The 26,931-nt window shown below is 41.0% G+C and overlaps 1 protein-coding gene across 1 annotated transcript; it reads right to left on the bottom strand.

Moving 5' to 3' along the window:
- Positions 1–22,351: 22,351 nt before the first annotated feature.
- LOC147267857 (protein FAM72A) lies at positions 22,352–26,915 on the bottom strand. Its single transcript, XM_086200689.1, has 4 exons — positions 26,310–26,915; positions 26,015–26,092; positions 25,296–25,420; positions 22,352–25,219 (listed from the first exon to the last, which is right to left on the bottom strand). Exons 1-4 carry the CDS (start codon positions 26,459–26,461, stop codon positions 25,125–25,127), a joined length of 450 nt encoding a protein of 149 aa, XP_086056815.1. The 5' UTR covers positions 26,462–26,915; the 3' UTR covers positions 22,352–25,124.
- Positions 26,916–26,931: the final 16 nt, after the last annotated feature.

Raw genomic sequence — 26,931 nt, forward strand, 5'->3', positions numbered from 1 at the left:
TTTAAAACGTCCTATATCAGCAAGTAGCGTTCAGAGGTGGAGGAAGTGCACGGTTTCTTTTCTTGAGTGGAAATATCCAGGTAAAATAATACTCTGGTTGAGGGCTCCAAAAAAACGTTCAACAAGGGTGAAGAAGAGAACATATTCGATATTGAATTCAGTAAAATTACAGACTTGAAATCCAAAACATTCATCATTGTTCTTGAAAAGTACAGCACTTGAGTAAAAATACTTGCTGAAAATCGAATGCTCCTATCCACTGCTGCTAGCATAACCCTTTTCAATCGCAGTTTTGCAGGATCAATACATTATCACACGTCCAGGAAGTACAATGATAATAAAGTATTTTAAAGGAAAGTCAAGGATAATATTCTGGTGACAATGTGCTTTTATATTTCTTCTAATAATATTCCATTGACAACCAAAGACAATTATTAGTGAGCGTTCTATACACCCGGTTTGGCTGTAACTGACTGTTACAATACCGTATTCTTGTTCCTTTGCTTGTTCACGTCCTGGACGACTGAGAATCTTCACCAACGTGTTCGTTTCTTGTTATTTTTGCTGATTGCATTACCTGGAAACACATGTAGGGATAATGTATCATATTTTACATGTATATTTTCTATATGAACTTTATCTATAAGACTACAGCGTCTATGTTCTCAGAACTTAATCCCCACTAAGAAAAGGAGACAGAGTTCCTTCATAATTCCTGTTCCGAGTATGTCTGAAAGTGTGTGTTGATTAAATGTGTCTGGTGTGAAGGGCGTTAGCTGCCACTTCAGGTTACTACAACAACACCTCCCAGTTAATGACCAGAGCTCATGGCCGCCGGTATGAAGGTTAAGTCGTATCCATCCAATAAATGCTACGCTGACTACTTGGAATTGGGCAGCACTTGAATATAAACACTCACTATTATATACATGCATACGCTGGTAGAAATGTCATAAACACAACATGTTTAAAAGGTAAAATAGCACGTGGTATACATGCCTTTTTTAAACATGGTTGTAAGGGGTTTATAACATCACCCTATCGTCTTAGTCAGTAGTTCTCAACCCGTGACCCATGGGTGGGCCATGGGAGAGCCCTCTCATGGGCCGTGAGATGCCTTCAGATTTTATGAGGAAAAATCAGCGTGTAAAAAAATTAGATTGAAATTAAGTGTTTTAATTCTTAAATTAATAAATGATCAGATGTGTGAAATCCATTCTCAAACAAGCTCACCGCTAATGTTGCGCTCTGTTGTGGCACCAGGAATATTCGTAGAAAGATGTCGTAGAATTAAATCATTATTTCTATTTCTTAAAAAATACCTTTTCATTTAGTTAAAAACTGGTGATGACACCCAGCTTGACGATTCCGAACTGAATCTTGAGACCGTACGGCTGACTCTTGGATTTCATTCATACGCTAAAATTAAATTCTTCGGCAAAGTTCCAATTTTTTAAAATCTTTTTTTGGCACATTACAAGTATGAATAGCAAAAGAATGAGAACCCCTTTATCTAGAATGCTAACAGGCATATACTGTAAAAGAAGCGCAAAAGGTGAAGGGAAAAACAGAAACCCACACACATCGGCAGGAATCTTTCCAAAGATTCTAGTCCTAAATTCCATGTTACAGACATGATCCATATTAGAGGCTTCACTCATCCATGAAGTCACCACTTTATCCTGTATGGCCAAAAATCCAAACATGCTGTGACAAGAACTCTATTAACACCTGTGTGATACTCTTCCTGTAAGTCGTGCTGATGAGAGGCAGGTGGTCTGGCGGTGATTTGGTGCATTTATGTGAGCCTTTGTTCACTTAAGTCTTCTTCTCCTAATTCACTTTACACTGTTCGATTTCTACACTTTCAAGGCAATATATACAAATTCATAAACACAGACATAAGTATATAACTCACATTTTAATGGTGAAATTGCACTGACAATAAGCATTACATTTTAGATGCGTTTTTGCTTTTAGCTATGAGATTTTTGCCCTTTTTCCTCTCTCTCTCTCTGTCTCTCTAAAAAGGCCTGGATAAGACATTCGTATGCACACACACACACATGCACAAACAAAAAAACACACACACACACACACACACACACACACACAGGTCGGCCAGGGGCAACGTAACAATGCAAAGTGGAAAAACATGAGTCGGGCTGTTGAGCGTGAAGAAAGATGTATTCAAATGAATAGAGTAAACCAGAGCAAATGAGGAGATGCATCAGGGAGGAGGAGGATGAGTGAGAGATGAATGGAAGCGAAAGGGTGAAACAGGGAGAGGCTGATTTGTGTAATCCCATTGTGGAAATTGACTTTTAAATGCAATATTCAATTTCCCCGCTCTTGGAAACGGGAGAGAGAGAGCACAGGTCTGGCTTTTTTGCTTAATACAAATAACAAAATAATGTACTTGAGACATAAAAGCAAATAGAGGAATGGAAATAGGCGAGCTTTGGAAGGTAATAACCATTTCTACACCACAAAACAAAGTGCGACAGCCTTCACTAACAAGGCAGAGAGAATTAGTTCCACCTTGGCCTTTCAGGTTCAGCAATCAGAAGCAGAAAAACACTCGGAGAGACAACAGGAAGAGTACAACACTCACAACAGATACGTAGAATGGATGAATGTGAGCAGTTTTTATATATATATAATATATATATATATATATATATATATAAACTGCTCATATATATATGAAAACTGCTCATATATATATATTAAAAACTGCTCATATATATATATATAAACTGCTCATATATATATAAAAACTGCATATATATATGTATATATATATAAAAAACGCTCATATATATATATAAAAACTGCTCATATAATATATATATATACAGTATATATATATATATATATATATTATATATATATATAAACTGCTCACATTCATCCATTCTACGTATCTGTTGTGAGTGTTGTACTCTTCCTGTTGTCTCTCCGAGTGTTTTTCTGCTTCTGATTGCTGAACCTGAAAGGCCAAGGTGGAACTAATTCTCTCTGCCTTGTTAGTGAAGGCTGTCGCACTTTGTTTTGTGGTGTAGAAATGGTTATTACCTTCCAAAGCTCGCCTATTTCCATTCCTCTATTTGCTTTTATGTCTCAAGTACATTATTTTGTTATTTGTATTAAGCAAAAAAGCCAGACCTGTGCTCTCTCTCTCCCGTTTCCAAGATCGCCCTGACCACATCAGATCACTCATCATCATCATCATCCCTGCCCCCAGCGGCGCCTTACCCACTTCTTAAAACTATGCAGTGATGCTCAGACTGAAGGTTTAATTACTCATAAACCAAAATCTCATTAACGCTTAAGGTTTATATGGAGGCTAATGTTTGCAGTCGCAGCAGCGGCATCAGCAGCCCGCCGCAACTTGAGCTGCAGCACATAATCAGACTAGATTTACGAGGGGCATCCAACCTTCAAGTTGTGGGGGGAAGTAAACTCAGAGATGGGGGGGCAGCAACAGTGTGTGTGAGAGAGAGAGAGAGAGAGAGAGAGAGAGTGACCACCAAACTTATGCTTCCTTTTGTGTTTCAGCACCAATTTGTCTGTAACAGTTACCATTACCATTACATTACCAGTAAATACAGTGGAAGTCAGCAACAACATCACTTACCAAGATGTCGGTGAACACCCAGAGAGCTATGAACCTTTTGTTCCTGGGTTGGCAATCAACTGCAGGTGATTTAATTAGAACAGCTGTTGTCTATTGGACTAATTACCCTCCCTTTAAAGTCATAGACTGACACGTCAACTCAATGTTAAGTTCTGCATTGACACTGAAGGGTGTGTGTCAGCCAGAACCAGCAGATTCAAGTATTCGTATTTGGGGTTTACAGGAAGTAACTGTTATGTCTGTCTCTCTGTCACTTTTTGACAAGACATATCAAGCAAAACAAATAGAAAATCAACTTTACTCTCTCTGACAGGACATAGGCGGAACAACTAGTAGATTCATAAGCTTCTAGTTGATTTAAAGGACAAGTATCTGTTGCAGATGGTGACTCCAGGGTTTTCCCCCCTCAAACCTTAGTTGCAATTGGAGAGCATTCCAGGGTTGGTGTATAGTTAATAATGTGAATGTACTTGTTTAGTCCTTCGAACTGATGATGGTAGTGGACAATGACCACTGCCAAGGTTTGTCTACCAGTGACATAATAGGCTGATTTTCCTGAAACCTGGTGGGCTACACCCCAGGAATTAATAGAGTTTAGAGGTAAATCTGTTTGTGTTCACAGGATAAATACTGCATTTTCTTTTCTTTTTTTCTTAGCTAGACCTCGGTGTAGATCTGTGCCATTCATCCTGAATCCTGGGTGTGTAAGCGGCACATCGTAGCCTCAGCTCCTTTACAGGTTGATATACAGAGACACCGGATCAATCCGAGGGGTCGTGAGATGATTCATGAGAGAGGAAAGAAGGCGGTTTGGAATTTTTCTATAATGGTTGATTTATGTTGAGATATAGGATTTCCAATGTGACCCCCTGACTACATGTTGCTTCTTGTATAATACCAGAAGCCAAAACGATTAGAAACCACAAGGAACATATGTTGTATTTTAAAAGATTTTTCTTGATCCCTCGTTATAGCACATAAGCTTTCAAATAAATGTAGTAGAAATACCTCCAAACAGTCTTTGAGTAAATATACTTGGTTACTTTCCCTCCCTATGAATGACCTAGTATGAACTGTTTGAGTGGTTCTGGCCAAAGTCTGAAGAGAATTGTCAGCATGGTACAAAATTAATTCATTATAAAGTAAAAACATTTGATTCAACAGTTGTGATTTTATTGAAAGACCGTTTCATGCATTTATCCAATCCATTTGCCAAGGGCATGTTGTCAGTTCAATGTTGACAGTAATGAAAATCAAAGGGTGTTATATTCGTATGCAGAAGTTAATTACATTCTTGACATTAAACTCAAAAAACATTGTAGCCCATCTCTCCACATACGCAGCTTTGAAACAAATGTAATTGAACAGATGGCCAGTTGAAAGATGTTGCTTTGGATTTAATGCTGAAACAGACACACACGTACTTACTGCAACTACAACAACACTCCCCCAAAAATTCCTTTGTGATTGCTGTTCTCTAGTGTGTCTGTCTCTTTCTGTCTGAAAACTATGTTGATTAAACATTCACACACAGAGACACGCACACCACACACACACACACACACACACGTAACGCTGTCCATCGCCAGTCACTGACGAGGACTGATAGAGTGAACGGAGACAGGGACAGAGGAGTCAAACAAAGATGTGAAATATGAAGACAGAAGGAAACAGAGAGCCAAAATAAGAAAGAAGTACAGGGATGGAGTACAGGATGAAGCTGACAGATATTAAAACACACTGAGAGAGCTTTCCCTTCCTGGGAGCTTATATACAGAGATTAGTGGGGGGTGGGAGAGAAAAGTGAAATACCTTTCTTAAAACTTGCAGAGAATGAAGAAACTTCTTTAAACCTACTTTATCAGTCTCTTTTTCCTCTTTGAAATTGTCAAAACTCTTTTTTTTTTTCAACTCTGATAGACTCATCCTGTCTATTAAAGTAGAATTCAGCAGTAGGAGCATGTCATTAATTACTGTGAATGTGCTGAAATACCTTCATATTTATATCTTGAACTTTATCAATGATCATTCCGTATATTTTTGTTCACTGTCAACATTCTCATGCTGTCAGAGAACAATTCAAATGTCAGACATTCCTGTCAGGATTTTTCAGATTTCCAATTATTATACTTTTTTTTTTAAATATTCAGATTTCTTACGACAAAAGTAAATGGAAATAAATACTAAAATCGTTCTTTTGCATTTGAACTCTTATTCTAATAACTCATTTCAGCATCATAATTTTTCCAGGAAATGCGTATTCTAGTTTCGTGTTCATTTTAGTATGGATTGTTACTATATGGTAATAAAAATAGGAAAACGGGGAAACTCTAAATCATCGGAGCGGCGTGGCTCAGAGGAAGAATGTCTCTCACCCAATGTCAGCTTGGATAGGCTCCACCCCCCGGCGACTCTTAACAGATAAGCAGTACAGAAAATGGATGGATGGATGGATGGATATAAATAATTGTACTTCCAATGTAGTAAAAACTCTTTATGAGTTGCTGTGACAGTAAATTCTCTTCACCTGATCCCCAGCCAACAAATAAAGGTGTAATTGATGACAGTGTTTTATTTTGGTGTCATGGAAGTGGAATTTCTCCGTTTTGGCCGGCTCCGTTTGCCTCCTCAAGGATCCTAGGTATATTTCAGACAGGCAGAAAATGTATCTTTTTTTTCCACTGTCTCGCTCACTGCACTCTGTCACACACACATGCACACACTCAAACTTGTGCACACACAAGCGCTGTCTCCGCCAGTGTGTGGGTGTGGGGGGTGGGGGGGGGGGGAAACTAATATTTCTCCTGAGAGAGATTGATGTGATCTGTTCAGCACTTCATTGTTTGAGGACGATTTGAGCGAACAGCCTGTTCTCAACAGACCTGGTCGTCTAAGTGTACGTACGAGTGTGGGTGTGTATGTTTATATGTGTGTGTGTGTGTGTGTGTGTGTGTGTGTGTGGGTGGGTGGGTGGTTGTGTGTGAGTCAACAGTGAACCGTGAGCATTAAGGAAAGAAATTGCTCTATTATTTTAGCGGCTGCAACAAATCAGTTGGTTCACCTTTGTCCCTTTCCATTGTTGGAGCGAACATGGACAAACTCCGTCAGCTCACATGGGACTGTCTACTTGTTCGTGCACTGCATAAGCCCAGCTGAGTGAATAGATCCTTTCACTTCAACAGATAAAGGGATGAAGGGCAATAAAAATGTGTATACTTTATTCATTAATACACCCGAGCTGTCCTTTCGTGCTATTCATCCAAGACATCTCTAAGGGACACAGCAACATGCTCACACAATGGCGGCCTAAATACAATCCGAAAACTTCACTCAAGTTGTTGCTCGAAGTGTTTACTTATACATTCTGCCAATATCGACACCTCACCGGTGTTGGCCACTCTCCAAGAGCCGCAGTGAAGGATGCTATGAAGCGTTATTCATATTTGGTTGCAATGCTCATGGACTCACGCTGGAAACACGTTCATTGCTGAGTAGGTGGCAATACGATCAAGTGTCTGGGTTTGTCATTTGCTGCAGGTCTTTTTGAAATTAAGCCGAATTCTGTACTATGTCAACATCACATTTCTGAAGGTTTTCTGCTGTCGGTGACATTTCAAAAAACACAGCAGCTGCACACAGCCCATAAAAAAAATGGGCAAAACAAGGCAGGTGCTGCACCAGGTGATGTTAAAACAAAGAAGTTTTAAAAATGTAACATGCTAAAGAACCAATCTGAAGAACATCTGTTCTGAACTTTCTCAGTTGCTGCAATAGCACTCGGCTGGAAAGGATTTCACCAAGGTCTGGCTAGTCAACAAGAAAACTATTTCTCCAAAATATCAGGCAGTTGATTTGAGATAGAGAACAATGATGAAACCCTGAGCTCTACTTCTTTGCTGGGTCATTCATTGTTCAAAAATGAAAGCAGCTTGATGAATAGGAATCATAGGACTTGGAGGCAGAGAGCCTGCAGCCCTGGGTTGAGCCTGTTTCACGGGGTGACAGCAGTCAGGACAGTAATGATTCACTTCAAGATGAAACGAACATACGAATTAGCATTTAAAGACGACAGGTGATGAGCTGATACAAGTTCAACTCCCAAGGTTAACTTACAATTCCACAAATCAGACGTGATCATTATCAACATCATCAATGGACACGACTTGAACCAATAATTGCGATTGCCCTGTTTCGTGAGATGAACAGAAATTAAAAAATAACGACATAATGCAACATGCTAGCTGAGCAGCAAGCATTCCAGGCAGCAAGTATGGTGTTGCGTCATATTTCGTTCCTAGTAAAGTTAAATGGAACAGTTGTTCAGAGAGAGCTGATCCTCCAAGTGTGTTTAGATGACGGAAGACAAGTGAAGATAAAGTTTGAAGGGCTTAAACACACTGCATCCTTCGCTGTGACGTTGGATGCATTTGCACGATTTTTTTTGTGACATGTTCGTGATTGTGCCTTTGCATGTTGACTTTATGAAAAACCTGACCATTGTGTTAAAACAGCAAGCAGAGCGCCCAGGAAAAACAGTCTAGGCAAAAGCTAATAATCTACATTTCAAATCAGAACAAACAGAGTAAGTAAAGGTATAAAGTCATGCAGACTAGAAGTTCTGTCTCCTCCACTGGCGCATAGATAGTGACCTTCTCCTCAGGGCCTCAGGACAGAAAAGAGCAGTGCTTTGTGTTGATGCTGTATTTGTTTCTTCTGGGTTTGTTTTTCTCCTCTTTTATTTCCACTCCCCGTGCGACAAAAGGATCTTTTATTCTATCACGGCTCATTGTGTTTGATCACGCTGGCATATAGCAGTCAAAGCTCTCAAGTCTCTCTGGCAAAAAAAACACTAGAAGGGACAACATTACCAATTAACAAAAATTGATACATTTGTTTTACAAATCAGTAGCCAGGAAATGTGAAATGAATCAAACATGGTGGTCAAGTCAGTAAACAATATCAAATATCACCTTGGCTCGCGTGTTTTATGATTGCAGAAGGAGTGTTTTCACGTATATTTGTTGCTGTAACTTAAAACAATGACACGCATACACACACACACACATATATATATATATATATATATATATATATGAGGTTATTTTAACAAGATTTTATCCCTCTGTTTTCCTTTAATAAAATAAAAACTTTTTTTAAACTCCAGAATCTATTGATATTAATGTAAAAGTTGTAAAAAAAAATCTCTCAATATTAAAGATTTCAAATGAATACCTCTCAGAAGATTGGTTTTAACTGCTTAAAAAAAAAAATTGGGGGGGGGGGGGGATAAAATACCTGCCACTTCAACAATCTAGTGGAAATGTCAGAAAATTGCACTTGAGCATCTTTAAGATTTAAAATGAGCACTGGGAAATATTTCTTCTTCAGCAGGTGGATGTCTAAAACTTCAAAAGTCAAACTCTGCCAATATTTTTTCACTGGGAAGGTCAAAACATCTTGTTGTGAAACATCGAAGTGGAGCAACAATATGCGAAAGCAGTGGAGGACTTTAAGTACCAACTTCATTTCTTTATTCAAAATAGAGCTGACACCAATTTTGTTAGGACTTTAAGAGAATTTCAAATGTGATCTGTCCCTTTCAGTCAATCTCCTCATGAAATGTGCTTACAATTCCTCCTAATGCTTTATGAGCAGCACTCGAGGCGAAGTGTTGCTGCTTTGTTCTTTTCTCAGACGTGTCACCATAATGAGAAGCGTCAGGTCCCATCAAGCAGAAGAGGACCGGTCCACATTACAGATGCATACATCACTGCTCTCATTTCAATGTAATAACACCTGTCGGGCCTGATGAGGGGTCGCTGTGATGGCTTAGTCTGAGAGACACACACACACACACACACACACACACACACACACACACACGTGCATACTCTCGCATGTGCATACACACGCATAATGATCAAATCAACAAAACACATGAAGTAGGAGGCAACGAGCGGTGCATGTGTGCTTTAGATTAATTGTGAGTGAATGACATTCAAAAGTTTGTGCTATTTAATTTGTTCTCTGGCGTTTCTTGATTTTCTGCTGGCTCAGGTTTGAATCACCGCTGGCTATGGTTTGAAGAGATGCCCAAGTCATTTTCCCCTAAATGGCGCTCATTTTCTCTCAATAATCATGGCTGAGCAAGAGTTCAAACATCCTTGTGTGACTTTAGCACGCCAGCCTCAAGTGTGACCGTGTCGATCGACTCTGACGGATTTAGTTTCATAAATAGTGCAGCAATTGAGTTTTTGAAAGCCCGCCCCTAAACAGCAACAGCCCAATCAGAAGGCAGAACTACGATGATATGGGTAAGTAGCTGTGTAACTTTATCAGTAAGAGAAGTGATAGAACCAGCACGGTGGTGCAGTGGTCGGCACTGTCGCCTCACAGCAAGAAGGTTCCAGGTTCGAGCCCCGTCTCCATCACATGATCTTTCTGTGTGGAGTCTCCATGTTCTCCTTGTTCCTGTGTGGGTTCTCTCTGGTACTCCAGCTTCCTCCCACAGTCCAAAGACATCAAGAGGGGACGAGGCTGATTGATACTCTAAATTGACCGTAGGTGTGACTGTGAGTGTGAATGGTTGTCTGTCTCTATGTGTTGGCCCTGTGATGGACTGGTGACCTGTCCAGGGTGAACCCTGCCTCTCACCTGATGGCAGCTAGGATAGGATCCAGCCCCCCCCCCCCCCCCCCGTGACCCCCAACAGGAAGAAAATGGATGGATGGATATAAACAGATAAAACAACAAATCAGAAGTTCTAAGGTAACGTAAGCATCACCTCACTGTGCTCTCAGAGTCCAGTCCCAAGATTTTCTCTACCCAACTGGTCAAGGCAGATGTCCACCCACTAGTTCTGGTTCTGCTCCATGTTTCTTCCTGTCACCAGGTGTGGGGGGGGGTATCATTGGATCTCTGTAAATGTATCAAGTGTGGGGTGGACCTTCTCTGCATGAAGTTCCCTGAGGTAACATCTGTTGAGAAGTGGCGCTACATAAAATTGAATTAAGTTGAATTAAGAGATCAGATCTTTGTGTTGTGAGTTGAACAGAGGTGGATGGAATGAACTGAGTTGGTACGCTAATGGATTTCGTACTGTGGCACGTCGGTTCATAACAGTCAGTCACCGCCGACTGCTGCTGTCACAGGGTTTTAGCCTTTAACAAGCTGTTTGAAACAGGAAATAAAACCAAGTCTAAAAACATCAGAAACCAGTAAAAAAAAAAGTGTGTAGCACCTTAAACACTCCACACACACACACACACACACACACACACACACACACACACACACACACACACACACACAAAGCAGGAGCAGTAGAACAAGGCATTACCATAAATTCATTAGAGTGGTCGGGCAGTGTTTATAAACACGTAGAGATATTGTTTACAGCGTCTGACTGGATGGATTATACATCTACACAGACTAGTGAGGGGAACTCTCCCATATATACACGCTGTTTACACTGAGACAGCGAGAGAGAGAAAGAGGTCCGAGCACATCGCTCCGCACGCTCCCTGAGTGGCATGTTTTACAGAGTGAAATAAACATCCAATAAAATAAACACCACTTGGCTGCCATGTTCTGTCCCGGGACGGCACAGAGGGACTTCTATGTGTGCCTGCCAACAGTACATGCATGATGCATGAATGTGTAGTGTGCGTGCGTGTGCGTGCGTGTGTATGTGTGTTCACAGGTGTGAGAGGAGAGGAGAGGAGAGGAGAGGAGAGGAGAGGAGAGGAGAGGGGAAGATCGATCCATGGGGGAGGAGCCTTCTAAATGCAGACACTCTGTAATTCATTATTTCCATTGGAAATTTGGATTTGGTGACACAAGGGTTGCATATTTTCAAGAAGAAAAAAAAAAGGTCCAACTGCGGTTTCCTGACTTATATGTGATTATGATATGATTTCAGATTGTAAGAGGAAGTTTGGTTTTTTTACAACATTTTTTCACGTTTTAAAGCAAATAGACATCAAAATGATAGGATGGATGACATTTGGGGGGGAATCTGCGTCTCACAAGGATGTTTTCTTCAGCCTGTAGAACATGATGTAGAAGCAGGACATATTTGCAGCACCGCAATATTTCATTTAATAATATTTTGACACACTTTTAGCCTTCAACAAATATTGCACTTTATTCCAAATTGAAAATCATATTGCACTTTTTAATTTCTGATGGATGCATGGATGAATGCGTGACACTGAATCGACAGTGGCTCTGAAGTACAAGTTAATTCCTCTGATACATTCGAATAATGTCAGTACAAAGTGATGATGATATTTTGAGAGTTCTTTATAAAATTATGATCAAATTAGTTGGAGCCTTCCTTTATGAACTAAAAAAAAAAAACCCCAACTTTTTTTATTCACCCTTATGACACTAAAGTTTTGTATCTGGGTTTGAATCAAGTGAACCGTATTTCTTTGAACTACAGTTTATTTAGCTGTAGAAAGCTATAAACTTCAGTATATAAGTAGCATTTCTTTATTCAGCTGTGAGATTTTCTAAATTACAACTATTATATCTGAATTACTGATAGTGCTGGCCTTGACACGGGGCATAGTAATGTACACTGAAGAGTCAGAAAGCAAAAAGAGACAAGGGTGTTGATAGAGCACAAAAGAGAGAGAGATTTGTGAAAGAGAGGATGAAATTATTGCTCTGAGGGGAGGCGTATATAGAGGAGATGTGATGAGGAGGAAGGGGGGGGGGACGGGGGAGAGCGCAATCAGACAGGTTGGACGATGAGAGCACACACAGATGCGCCCCTGTTTAATGTCTCGCTGACATTTTTGCTCCCCACTGGCCCTCTCTCACTGGAGACGAATGGGTAGAGAGAGGCAACGTCGAGAGAGAGAGAGAGAGAGAGAGAGAGAGAGAGAGAGAGAGAGAGAGACAGACTGTGGGTGGAATCACAACTCTGCATGTACTTCCCTCAAGGTCACAAGCCCCAGACAAGTTCAGGGGTGAGGGTTCACGGGGGGGCCAGCCAATCCAGAGGTGAGCATGTTGAACTCTGACATCTTCCTTTTGTCTTTTTTCAATGTTTCTTCTTGTCATTCAGCTACTTTATCAAGAAGCTACAGATTTTTGTATTCTTTTGGAACGAGGGAGAACCGAGCAATGCTCGTAAAGTTTGTGCAGGGCAGTTTAGAGGCTACCTCAGAGTTCACTCCTTTAAGTCCTTGAGTAAATTCCTTCTGGATTCCGTCACTCCTTTAACCCATACAGTTGGGGGCTCTGTGTTAGCGCGTGTGCATGCGCGTGTGCATGCGCGTGTGCATGCGCGCGTGTGTGCGTGTGTGTGTGTGTGTGTTCAACACTCTGTTCACTATCATTCAAGTGGAATAATCACATGCCTCCCCATTAAATAACCCAGCTCTAAATATTGATATCTACATCAACAGATGAAGGATGTCAGCTACCAGCTTCCTCACTGACCCTCATCATCCTCCTCCTCGGCCCTGGTGCGCTGCAGCGGCTGGTATTAAACTGAGCCTACATCAAACATTCACGATGAGACAGTAATGGCTAGCGCTCATTATGTCTGCCTTTTTATTGGAGCTGTGCTGGTGATTTCTCTTGTCTCTGTGTGTACCAGACTGACTTCCACGGAGCCGTGTGACTGCGCTGTGTTGGCCTGAAGCCACTCAGCGCAGGGAGCTCGAGGGACAACAGGCATCAGTGTGTAGAACTCCTCGGCAGGCCTGAGAACGCTTCACTAACCTGATCAGCACCAAGACAAATAGAGGGGTGATTGCTTCCCTGTGGCCCATCTGGCTTCTCTTAAGTCGACGGGTGGGGAGGAACAGGGGTGGGTGTATATATATATATATGTATGTATGTGTGTGTACGTGTGTGTGTGTGTGTTTGTGTGTACGTGTGTGCTTTTACAGGCTGCCACTTTACATGGGGTATTTCAAACACACCACTGACTTGCCGACCAATTACACCCAATCGGTGATGTCGGCCCGACTGCTTTCTCCTGTCAATATAAAAACATTTTGGTTGGGACGGCTCAGGCCTCCCTGGACCGCTGCCCGGCCAAAACAAATGGCTCGCTCGCTGTTCTGACATTCCAAAATGAAAGCGGAAACCATGGGGTGATTTGAGTCCGGGAGAAGGTGAAGGGGGGAACGACCATGTAGGTATGTATGGTCATGTGTATGCGTGTGTATGTGTGTGTGCACAGGTGAGGATGTTTTCCATTCAGTGGGTATATGGGTTGGGTTTCCTATATCCCAGTAGTTATATTAAGTACTTGGATAAGTTCCCGTTGTAAAGTGTGGCAGCCACCGAAGCCCTCGCAACCACCAGCTTCTGGTAAACAGACTTATGGCCAACAGTGGGTCATACCAGGAGCAGGACATCATGCTTTATGACCGCTGGTTGTCCACACCACCACCTGCTGGCCATGTGGAGAACAACACCAATGTAAACAACATATCCAAGGCAGTTCCACGCTATTAACACAGAGTCATGTTTATTCTAATATAAGACACTTGTTATATTCCTCCCAGATACACATCTGCCTCTTACTCTCCCTGTGTCTGCTCTCTGTCTCCTTTGTGTTTCTCTTTCTTTAAACTGTAATAGTAAACAGAGATGTTGCGGGCTGGGAGCTGTCCAAACAGCAGGACAATAATAACTTTGTTGTCACCACAGATACACACTTTCATTACAGCCAGTGCACACTGAAGCATCTGGCTTCTGTTAACCGTGTGTGTGTGTGTGTGTGTGTGTGTGTGTGTGTGTGTGTGTGTGTGTGTGTGTGTGTGTGTGTATTCCTCATGTTGTGGGGACATAAATCTGACAACAGAGTCCTCCCTTTTGGGGACAAACGCAAGTCCCCATAACATAAATCCTAAGATTTTAGGCTTGATTAAAGGTTGGAGGTGAAGGTTGGGGTTAAACAAGTTGTCATTATGGTTATGTTTGGGGTAAGTCTCCGGGAAATGAATGAAAGTCAATATAATATTTTGATCCACAAATCAAATCCCTCAAACACACATACACACACTCAGGTTTATATATGGAATATACACCCTAAAGAAGAAAGAGAGATGTTCAAGCTGTCTACAAATAAGCACTCAAAGACTTAAGATTATGTTCTATCGGTTCAGTTCAGTGTGTGTGTGTGTGTGTGTGTGTGTGTGTGTGTGTGTGTGTGTGTGTGTGTGTGTGTGTGTGTGTGTGTGTGGGTGAGAAAGACAGAGAGAGAGAAAGAGAGAGAGAGTGAGAGAGAGAGAGAGTTAGCGTATGCACACTCGTATGCACATGAGTGTGCATTGGCTGAGGAATGCCCTTCCCAGTTAGAGAGCAGGGGCCCAGGCTTGGGGGCTTCAGAGAAGGGCGGTGTGTGTGTGTGTGTGTGTGTGTGTGTGTGTGTGTGTGTGTGTGTGTGTGTGTGTGTGTGTGTGTGTGTGTGTGTGTGTGTGTGAGCGAGAGCCAGTGGGAGCTTAGCAAGGGGCCCTGTGTTTTGTTCTGTTCCACATCAATGGGACATCAAGCCAGGTTTGGGCCTGACAGCACCCGGATTAAAGGTTTTCTACTAGACTTTCTCTCCCTCTCTCTACCCCTCCCCCTAACACTCACTCATGGACACACATACACTGACAAACACACAAACACACACACACAAACACACACAAAGAATGAACTGAAGGAACACAATCTTACTTCTTGGAGTACTAAATTGTTATTTGCAGGTGGCTGCAGGCAGTGGAACAGACCCTCCCTATAATGAGAAATGGTGCAAAGAAAAGTATTTGTGTGTGTGTGTGTGTGTGTGTGTGTGTGTGTGTGTGTGTGTGTGTGTGTGTGTGTGAGTGCACGCGCATGCATGTGCATGTACAATCTCCTTTAAATCAGTACTCAAGTAAATCTTTCAAGACATTGCAACACTAATAATAAAAAAAAACAACACTGTCACTTTTGTATTGAACAGCTGATTTTTCTCTGCTCCACAAGTGGTTCATTCAAACATAAATTGCTTCAGGACGCAAAAACGGGACATCTGTCTTGGAATAATTGTCATTTATATAACAAAGACTTTGAGGATTAAATTAGATAAACATGGTCAGAAGGGGATAAAACACAAGTACAAACCAACTAAAGATTTTTTTGTTCATTGAGGAATTGATGGAAAGACAGGTGAGGCCTTTACAGACCTTTAAGTCTGAATAGAACGTGTACAGGGGAGAATAAATGCCTGCCAAAGAGTGTAGAAACATAAAAGAAAAATATCAAAGAATGGTGTGTGCAGGAAATATAAGAGCAGGCTAACACAAGGACATATTACAAAACCAGCATCATGAAAAGAAGAATGGAGAGAGGCCAAAACCAAACTGTTTCAATTCAGTGTGTGTGTGTGTGTGTGTGTGTGTGTGTGTGTGTGTGTGTGTGTGTGTGTGGGTGTGTGTTCAGTCGTAATCATGTGGCATTGTACCAAGATTCCCATGAATGTGAAGTATACTTATGCTACAATAAATCATATGCACCTAATAATCACACAATCACACTCTATAGCTTCTTCCAACTACCCAGTTAGGCCTTTTATTTTTGTTCAGAAATGTTCTGGTAATATTTTCAGCTGCAAGTTTTTAATTTGCTCCCATGAATCTTCTTTCAAAAGGGTAGGATACAATTTTATGATAATAAAAATGTTGGTTACGGCAACAGATTATACGATCAAATATTCAATAATCTCCTCAAAACCTTTCACAAAATGTTGCAGTTGTCTTAGTAAAAATTTTACCTCAAATGTTAGATTAAAACTTCCTTCTTTTTTTTCCCCTTTTTTTTTTACATGATTAGAACTTGTGGCTAATGTTGTGGGAATGTTCCCTTCTCGCTGGTACATGCATGAGTAGAACAATACTTCCAGAAATATTTCCACTTAAAAATAAATGGACATCCGCTCTATTGAATCTCCATCAGTTTGGGCAATTACATGTAACAGGCCTGAAAGATGAGCTCATGGTCTGGCAATTTGTCTGATTTTTACAGTGACTATACAAGTCTTAAGGTTCTTTCGAAGTAAAATAAAGGGAGGGGGGGGAAAAAATAATTAAATCTGATGAGTTTTGTTAAATAATGACTAAAAAGAATTAAACTGAAATCAAAGCTTTTTGCCATTATTTCGGCATGCAGTTTATTGTGTTGACCCGCATAAGTTCATGTCTTGATAGAGATATTCTACACCAGTGGCTGTGAACAGAAGAAAAAAGAAAAAAACAGAACTCTTTCCGCTTTGATTCACACTCAGTGGCATTTGCAGCAACTCCCTAAGCTCTGCTGGGGCAGTGAGAACGAGGGAGGAAGAAGAAGAGGGATAGATGAGCCTATCAGCGCTCAGGCTAAGGAACTAAAACTCCTGCTATTTAAGTCCCTGGTGGTTTCTGCAGATCCAGCAGTTCACATACCTCTACCGGACATTCAGCTGACAACAAACACGTTTGATGCTGACTGCTGTTGGGCTGTTGAGTTTCGCTTTAAACCCCCGTTGGTCTGGGCATTGGGGAACACATCCATGCCGGTTGCCTCGGATCCCCCATGACTTAATTAGTGCTCTCTAATTCTCCACATTAGTTTACTGTAAAGGAACAACTTTTATCCCGAACTGTAATCAGCTTGCCCAGAAGAATAGAACACAATAAAAAAGCCCGTTTGAAGTTTTTCTTTGTGTTATCTTGAGTACTTCGGCAAAAGCCCAGTAGTGCAGCTGGTTCTAAAAGAGAGGAGTACTGTAGGCAGCATGAAAACCTGCACTTCTGTGACACCTGCAGTTCTGCCCCCCCCCCCTCCCCGACACACACACAAACACAGAAAAGCATTTGTGTTTTTATTATCACTTCATTATAAAGCTAATGTTCTGAAAGGATTGTCTTTTTTTCATCTTTAAGTGACCATTAAAGGCAGCGCACTAAAAGAGAATAAAGCCACCCGTTTGTAACATTTTCCCTCCTCCCCCTGAAGGGAAAAAAAAAAATTTTGGTGATGAATTCTTGAGGTGTCATTTATATGCTTAATCAGCCAAAGATGGACATTAGCATTAAGTCTATTATCAGGAGATGACCATGACAGACTGTGGAGCTTTTATGAGCCTCCGTGTTATTTCTTATAAAAGATCCCTCTGATGAAGAAGGTGACCTCAATCCACTTTATCTGTCCGAGCTAATAAAGACGCTGGAATGTTGAAACACAAAACTATTTATTCCATGAGAAAAAAGGAAATTAGAAACATTCATTATTTGCCACGCACTTCCACCCAGATGTAAAATAAACTGAGATACTAAGTTGATGCTTTGAAATTTAAAATGAATGATTAAAAAAAAAAACGCCAAAAAAAAAAAACCCACCTGTCTTCGTCGGTAACAACCTATTTTTGGATTTTATTTCCTGTTAAAAAAAAAAAAAAATCATGTTCCAGTCCGGAAATATAAATTCAATCTTGACACTGAAAATGTATATTGGTAGCATCTGTAATTGTTCTTATGTTGATTGTAATGTGTCTTTCTGGCATGGGCCTGGTCCTTCGCTTCCATTAATGGTACAACTGCGCCATCTAGTGTCAGGAAGACACTTGTGACAGCACACAAGAGTTTGATTTCTGAGAAACTACAAGAAAACACAACAAGTTGCCCTTTTTTGTTTTTGTACTCACTTAAACCAGCGATTTCCAGTGTGGATCAGAGTATTACTGAACATTGCTTCATGACATTGAAAGGTACAATCCATGGTGTCCGCTTCATCGGTCCAGGGACCAACACCATCCAGACATCAGGCACATCTGGGCCTAATCTGAGACGCGTACGTCTTTTTAAAAGCAGTGGCAGGTGTTGTGGGCCAGATGTGGCTGAAATATAATGAGGTGGACAACATCATCTGGACGGTGTGGCTCAGGTTAAGTGGGAAATGTGAGCTGAGGATATTCCCCGCAACTATCAGAGGCTCAGCAACTGAAGTTGTCATTCTTTTATATTTCATTTTTGTACGTGTGTATGTAAAAGAAAACTTTTTGAAAACAACTCTTCCGTTTATGTCAGGTATTATTCTCTGTTCTTGTACCACGATATAATTTAAATCCTTTTTCTACATTACCTTAGAACTTCTGATTTGTTGTTTTATCTGTTTATATCCATGTTATAAACCCCCCTGTGACCCCCAACAGGATGTTGGGGGTCACGGGGGGGGGGGGGGTGGAGTCTATCCCAGCAGCTTTCAGGTGAGAGGCAGGTTCCCCCTGGACAGGTCACCAGTCCATCACAGGACCAACACATAGAGACAGACAACCATTCACACTCACAGTCACGCCTACAGTCAATTTAGAGTATCAATCAGCCTCGTCCCCTCTTGATGTCTTTGGACTGTGGGAGGAAGCTGGAGTACCAGAGAGAACCCACACAGGAACAGGGAGAACATGGAGACTCCACACAGAAAGATCCTCTGCTGGAGCTGGGACTCAAACCTGGAACCTTCTTGCTGTGAGGGGACAGTGCTGACCACTGCACCGCTGTGCATCTGTTTATATCTCACTCACTCACTCATTGTCTTCCGCTTATTCCTTTCTATTAAGGGTCGCGTGGGGGGTGGAGTCTATCCCAGCAGCTTTCAGGTGAGAGGCAGGTTCCCCCTGGACAGGTCACCAGTCCATCACAGGACCAACACATAGAGACAGACAACCATTCACACTCACAGTCACACCTACGGTCAATTTAGAGTATCAATCAGCCTCGTCCCCTCTTGATGTCTTTGGACTGTGGGAGGAAGCTGGAGGACCAGAGAGAACCCACACAGGAACAGGGAGAACATGGAGACTCACACAGAAAGATCCTGTGACGGAGCCTGGGCTCAAACCCAGAACCTTTTTGCTGTGGGGCCACAGTGCTGACCACTGCACCACTGTGCATCTGTTTATATCATGTAAGATTATTCATATTAAGTATCATAACATACAATATTTCATCTGCACCAACAGAATGATGCACTGCCTTGGTATCCTCTGTGGTGAATGTCCAGAGACCTAGTCTGGCTATGGCCTGATGCCTTTCAAAACAGCGTTACTGAATCTCTGCCATGAACCGATCAGACCCATCTTTCATTATCAAGACCAATGAGGTATCAGGGACGTTCCGTCTCTGTTCTGTCTCTCTTTTCCTCAGCATCACAAGTGTGACTTTAGGTCAGATATCATTGCAGACCTCAGACTACACAGACTTTCTAACATGTGAGTTGTTTCCGTCTTCACCAGTGGAGTTGAGATCAACATGAATTACATGATATGTGAAATAATTGTGTTAAAATCCTGAAAATAGTTGGGGAACACAAAAAGACATTTGCTCCGACAAAAAAAAAGGACTGTTGCATCATACTTCTGTTTGTTGCCATCTTGTTACTATATGAATACGCGGTATTAGGTTTTCATGGTATTCACATAACGTACATTCTCAAAGACAGCTTAAACACGTGAATTTGGGGAAAAAAGGGAACGTTTTTATTTATTTACAAAACATCTGTAAAAGCACATAAGTCATATATCGACCACAGTGCAGACACATTTGTATGTTGGCTCATATTGTATGCAGTGTGTATATTACACACTAATTCAGTTACAGCTCAGACCAGTGGGTGGTGATGGTGACAGTCGGCCGCTACCACTGGTCCTTGTCCGGTCACTGGTTGAAATCGTCACGCCACATGAATTTAGTGCTGCACGCTCATTTGAACGATATCATGTGTAAAATGTACATTTTACACATGATTTTTCACAATAAAAACACTCATGCTCAATCAAATAATCAACCGTAAATCGAATTTTCTTTCTTTTTTAAATGTCTAGTATTGTATATGCGTTTGTTTTCATGCATGTGTCATTGTACCACATCGTATCCAAGAGGGGGCGCCAGAGTCCTCTAAGAGACACCAGTGTATCAGAGGATCCACGTTGGATCACTAAATACTGGTCGGTTGGATGTTTCCATCCTCAGTATTGGTCTCGTCGCGCCCCCCTTCATTTGTTTTGGTAACAGTCTTCATACTAATGTTTCAGAGCGTTGCGCCCTGATATCACCATGTCATTACCGTGTCATTACCATGTCATTACCAGAGCGCGCAGGAAGAATCTGGCTTCTGAGTCCGCATATTTGAACTAGGTACTGGTTAGCAGGGTAAGCACAGAGGACACAGATGGTACTTGTGGAGAGAAACCAATTACAAGTACTTTGTAGGTACTGAGTAACTACTGTGTACTTACGGTACACCTTACAGTGGAAACAATGCCATCTTTCTTTAATGTCCTCTGGGCAATGATGACTCTGAAAGTTTGTACAGGTGAGAGTTAAATTTTTTTTTATTTAAATATTTTTCACTTAAGATAGAGAATACACTGACATATTGCCTTTTATTATGTTACTTTCCTTGTATTTCATAGACATATTCTCACACTGTGCTGTAATTTTCCACATCTAAGCATCACACATCTAAGTACTTTTAAAGTCTACATTAACTTTCTGACTTTGACTTGAGTACTTTTGTGATAAGAACGTAGTACTTTCGCTTAATTAGTCAGTGACAAGGAAACTCAACAGTTGCTTCGGTGCACCCTTGTCTACAGAGGACTTGTTTCGATTCGATGATTATATATTCAGTGTATTTGAGGGATTTGGGCATTAAATCGAATGGGACGATATCACGACACAGGATTTCTTTGAAAATCAATCTTAACTTTGCTTAAGCTACACTTGCTCACTGGTCCAAGTGGGGAAAAAAATGATGACGGATGACGGCAAAGGTCAGGGGAGAAAAGCTTGACAGGTTTTTGTCGATGGAGAGACGCCAACTCAAATACACGTTACAAACCAAGTACGCAGAAGATCAACTCACAACTGAGGACGCAGAGAAAAAAAAGCATCAGGTGGGCCGACCAGCGCAATAATGACAGTGTTCTGATACAAAGGGGCGAGAGGCTGGCGAACCCTCAGTACAGGTGTGACTCTCCTGACCCTCACATGAGGTTGTCCACTCAGACACCGGAGCTCCTTTGGCATTTTCAGATAAAACACACAACCGACTTAGAGCGGGCGTGATGGGTAATTTGGGTGGATGCTGCAAAAACATGTGAAAACAAGACAAACCACAACTATTTGTTGCTGGGTTGGATTTTTTTTTTTCCTTCTTCTTTTCCGCCATCACTACCTAAATTGCTCCGTGCATGTTTCAACAGCGAGCAGAAAATAGTTGGCAAAAAGGACTGCAGTCCAAAAAAGGACTGATTTTCTTGTTGCACAAGTTTAAAAAAATCACACCACTCGGTTCAAACCAGAACACGACAGCTACTAATTAGCAGTGATTTAAAACACACACACACACACACACACACACACACAGAGTGAGGAGTAAAAACCTGACACTACTGCATGTAGCGTAGTCCACCTTTCACTCTCACCATCAGAGCGGTGCAGGCTTTTACATATTGATCGATGAACATGATCAATGAATCAGTCAGTGGAACGTGACACAAAATACAGAATAGGTTCATGTCGTGTCTTGATAAAAAGTCGTCTCTAGGTGTGTGAATCCTGAAAAATATACTGTGAAGCATCATAGCAACAAACTATAGACTTTCCACCCCGGAAACAATTTAATGTTTAATCTGACACTAAACTTAGAACAATATAAAAGCATTCAACTATATATAATGGACATTTTTCGATGATAGTGGAGGCTAGAAGGAGCAGTGCATGGGCATAAAAATATTGTGTATTAATAATCATACAAATGATAATAACAATCATCACGCATGTAAAACATGACAACAAACCTGCAGAAAAATGAAGATATTTGAAAAAAAAGGTTTATTAATTTAACAAGCATACAAAACAATAAATCAGTTTTTCAAACTACCAATGCAGTTTCAGTGCAATTCCAAAATAGACATTTTCAGCAGGGCATGTTAATCAAAGTTATTCACATCAGAAACAGACAATTAAAATCTTTTTTGATTATCATTTGACTCTTGATACCTTCTTGAGGTAAAACCGTACGTATCCGACCTTGAACAAAACAAAAGCACTACGTCACAAATTAAATATTAAATACAAGAACAAAAACAGAAGCACGATAGCACGATACAACAGATGCATTTGTAAACGAAGTTTGTAAACAAAAATAAAAGTATGTAGTTATAGATATTTGGTTTGTGGATTGAATAAATACCCAGCATTGTATCCTATCCCACACAGACAGTTATTTGTTGTGCGACTGTCAGTTAGAACTTTAAGGTGAAGGATGTGAAAATCTGGACTGAGGTTCCCCTCTGGGTGTGTTTGACACGACTCAAGGCTGAATGGTGAACAGACGAACAAGAGTGCGATGGAAGTTCAAACAATAAACACGCTCGGTTTATTCTATCCCTTCAATACCAAAGTGACATTCTTGTGTTGGCTTCTTCGACAATGTTTGCCGGCAATACAGGCGGAACTCCTCCGCTCTCCTCCAGAAGAGGGTGCCAGCTTTAGCGGGCCACAGCAGGGAGACGCGACCCGTTTGAGTCCGTTGAGGATGCTGATAGCAGAAGGCCAGCGAACACACAGCATCTACAGAGTCCTTCGCTTCGCTAAAAGCTTTATTGTCAGCAAGCAGGAACCTGGCTAAGACCCACACAACACTGAAGGTGGAAAGAATACTTCAGCTGCTCCCACATGAGCTTCACTTCACAACAGATCTACTTGTAAATGATTTTCTATATATCTGGCCCGATATTAAGGTACTGAGGGGACGCCATCTTTAAATTCAGTCTTGATATGTTCGATAATTCTTTGGAATTTGCTTTTCTTTTCTATTCAGGTGCTACAGGAAAGCTGCTACGCATTTTACAGAAAAGTTTGGTTGAAAACAAAATGGCGCGGAAATTAGTGCTGCGCCGTTAATTGCGATTTAAGCAATTATATAACTGCAAAACAAAAAAAAAGCCAGTTATGTGAACAGAACGGCACTAATTATTCAATATCGTTTTAATTCTATTTTTTAATATTGCCATTTGTTTAATTTAGTATAACAACATTATTTTGAAAAAAGTGCTTTATAAATGTGTTTTGAAATTTTCTAATGCTAAATTTGCACGTGTGAGTCAAGAAATGCACATTTCAAAATATCAAAAGTGTGAACCATGCAGCACTAATAGAAATCAATGGAGAACTTTTTTTTTTTTTTTGCTCAATGATTCACGTGGATTATTGTGGAGTGGTGCAACAGCGCACGTTTGCCATCGCTCTTCTGTAGCTTTTCAATAAAAACCAGGTGTGGAATATTCTAAATTGATCGGAATTATAAGCGACAAAAAAAAACAACAACCCAAAACTGAAGTTGAAACTCAGCTGCTCTCGACCTTAGTGGAGGAACGCCCCTCTGCATAAGTTAGTGGGTTAGTATGTGAAACTGCTACAGTCAGATTCATCTGGGTGTTAAACATACTACGACTGCTGCTGTCGTCGTCAGGTTTGAACAAACACGAGTAGCATATCAAACATATCACTGATACCGATATATCAGATTGTGTAAGGTCATCTACATTAAATACGCACTTAAAGCAAGGAACTCATAAATAATTGTGCTACGTCTCCAATACAAGGGATTTTAAAAAGCACTCTCACCCAATCACACAGCGAGAATATAAGCCTTGAAGACACGACTGCTGCAGTGGAGTTTCTGCTTATTATTATTGTTGTTGTTGTTGTTATTAATACACCATGTTCAGATTGTAACTGCCATTATAAATAATGTAGGCATATTATCAGAAAAATCAGGCTTAATGTAAGCAACGTGATAAAGTACAGCATTTACTGATAAGTAGGATGGACTTATCAGACCACACTTCCTCCTACCCCCCTCCCCATACACACACACACACACACACACACACACACACACACACACACACAGCTTCTCAAAACCACAGGCTCAGTAAGGATGAAATATAGAATGTATGTTATTTTACATCAGCCACATCTTAGAACAGCTCACTGCAAATATAAAAAAAGCAAGAGAGAGAGAGAGAGAGAAAGAAAGAGCGAGAGAGAGAGAAAGAATGCGTGTCACAATGCGTGTGTCTGTGCTTTAAACGGTGAAAAGTGATGGGCAAGGCATGGTCACTGTTTAAAGAGTAATTCAACACTGAAATATATCAAGACAACAAACAACCACCTTCTTGTCCTTGCATGCTGGATGTCTGACCGGAATCCAATTAATTCCACGTCAGAACAGGTGTTCTCCATTACCTGTGAAATGCTGAACACCTGCTGTGACATCACTGATGAGGGTGTGGCCAGAAATACAATATTCTTTGTGTTGCTACTGTTCTGCCCTGTGTGATTCAGTGTTCAGTTACCCTTCAAGGCCTCTCTTATCTCAGCATGGTTTGTACACTCCTCTAGATCCACAGCTCCAGGCCTCTAGCAGTTGTCCATTTGCATCTCTACCTAATACACTCCTCCTCTGATGGGCTGTCTGATTCCTCGTCCTCGCTGTTATCCAGCTCGGGAAGATCACCCCATAGAAGCAGATTCAGACCTATAAACACAGTTCTAATTCAACACATCTAGCTAATCTGAATTTCTGCATTAAGATTATCAGCTTTTATACTGACCTGTCGCATCCAGCCTGTTGAGAGTAGAAACTGCGTCGCTATTGAACATCCAGAAATGGCCGTTGTTGCAGGACAGCAGGCAGGGTTTACAAGGGGCCACAACATGATAGCCTACAACGTTACCACTGGGCCAGAGAGAGAGGGAGAGAGAATAAAGAATAAATGTGTGTCAGCACTTTAGCATGAGTACCTCTGAAAAGTGCTAACTCCACTAGTGGGTGTCTATTATGTACCAGATATTTGTTTTCAACCTGTATACAACAAAGGAGAGCGAACATAAAAGAAACTTCATAAACAAACTCTGCTCTACTGTAGGGGAAAACCAGAAATGAAGACGTAGAGGGAAAAAAACCATTTACCACCATCTACAAAAATGAAATGACAACTATTATCATGATGACCTAACTGTTAAAGACTGTATTTGTACAACAAGTATTCTGGTTCCAGCTCCATCAACATTTGTAATTTTAACATCTTTGATTGTCAAACTCAACAAAAGTTCAGTATGTCAGTGTTTCATGTTCATAACACCAAATGACTGATCCAAAAAAAAATAGCCACATAAACATGTAAACGTGTTTGTTACAGTCTAACAGGGTCAACATCTGTTAAATGTGATGCATCTAACCAAAATAGCTGTACTTCTTACACTAACATTTAACATTAGCAGATGATGTTCCTGAAACAAACCTCACAAGGTATAGAAGAGCTTTTCTCACCACTTGAGACACGCGATGTCTCTCAGTTTGCATTTGCAGCTTTCAGTAGAGTAGCAGCTGGCCACAAAGTCAACAGTTCTTGGGGGAGGATGCGGGGAACGAGACATAAACATCAGAGGTTCACACCCACACTCAGAATCACCTATCAAATTCTGTTAAACAGAATTAAGTGTTCATATCTTCTATCTTAAATAAATACATATATTGGTGGAGTTTTATGAAGAACATCTTATTTTGAACGAAACAGCAGACATAAACAAAGGCTAGCAGCAATGCTAACGGGATAAGCACTTACCTATTTGGAGGTATATCCGTGGAAAAAAGTTCAACTTCAGTGTCTGCAAGAAGTACCGCTTTCATACCTCTTGTGCAGAGCAAACTCTCACAAAATATGCAGTTCACCTGGGTCACACACTTGTTTTTGAAATTAGCATTGGATGTAGACATGGTCGTCCTGCTATAATGGAGGAGCTCGAGCTCTTTCCGCCCCGTTAGCTAATACAGCAGTTGAAAAAAATAATCCTGACAATATACTGCTTACTCTGTCTGGTTTGGGATGGCAAGTATCAGTTCACCGATATCCCTTTAACATTAACTTCACAAACGCTAGCTCTGACGTCGTTGTGCAAACACTAGCCGTTTCCTAAGCAGAAAACACGGAAGACAGCTAACGTTAGCTTTTTGAACAAACGCACGAGGAAATAGCCCTATCAATTCCGTACGAGACGATCGCTTTACGGATGGTTAGGCTGAATATTCATAAATACTCGATAACTCCAATAACTAGCCTGTGTTACACGACTGGCTCAGCATCCATTCTGATGCAGTTAACAGCTAACTAAATATCTGTCAGCCTCTCGTCAGCTTTGTTTACAACTTCCTGGTATTTACGGCCACTTCCTGAAACTATCTTTACG

Source organism: Aulostomus chinensis, chromosome 3, assembly GCF_037954235.1.
Source record: "Aulostomus chinensis isolate RoL2024-O1b breed Wild chromosome 3, RoL_Achi_v1.0, whole genome shotgun sequence".
Taxonomy (NCBI): domain Eukaryota; kingdom Metazoa; phylum Chordata; class Actinopteri; order Syngnathiformes; family Aulostomidae; genus Aulostomus; species Aulostomus chinensis.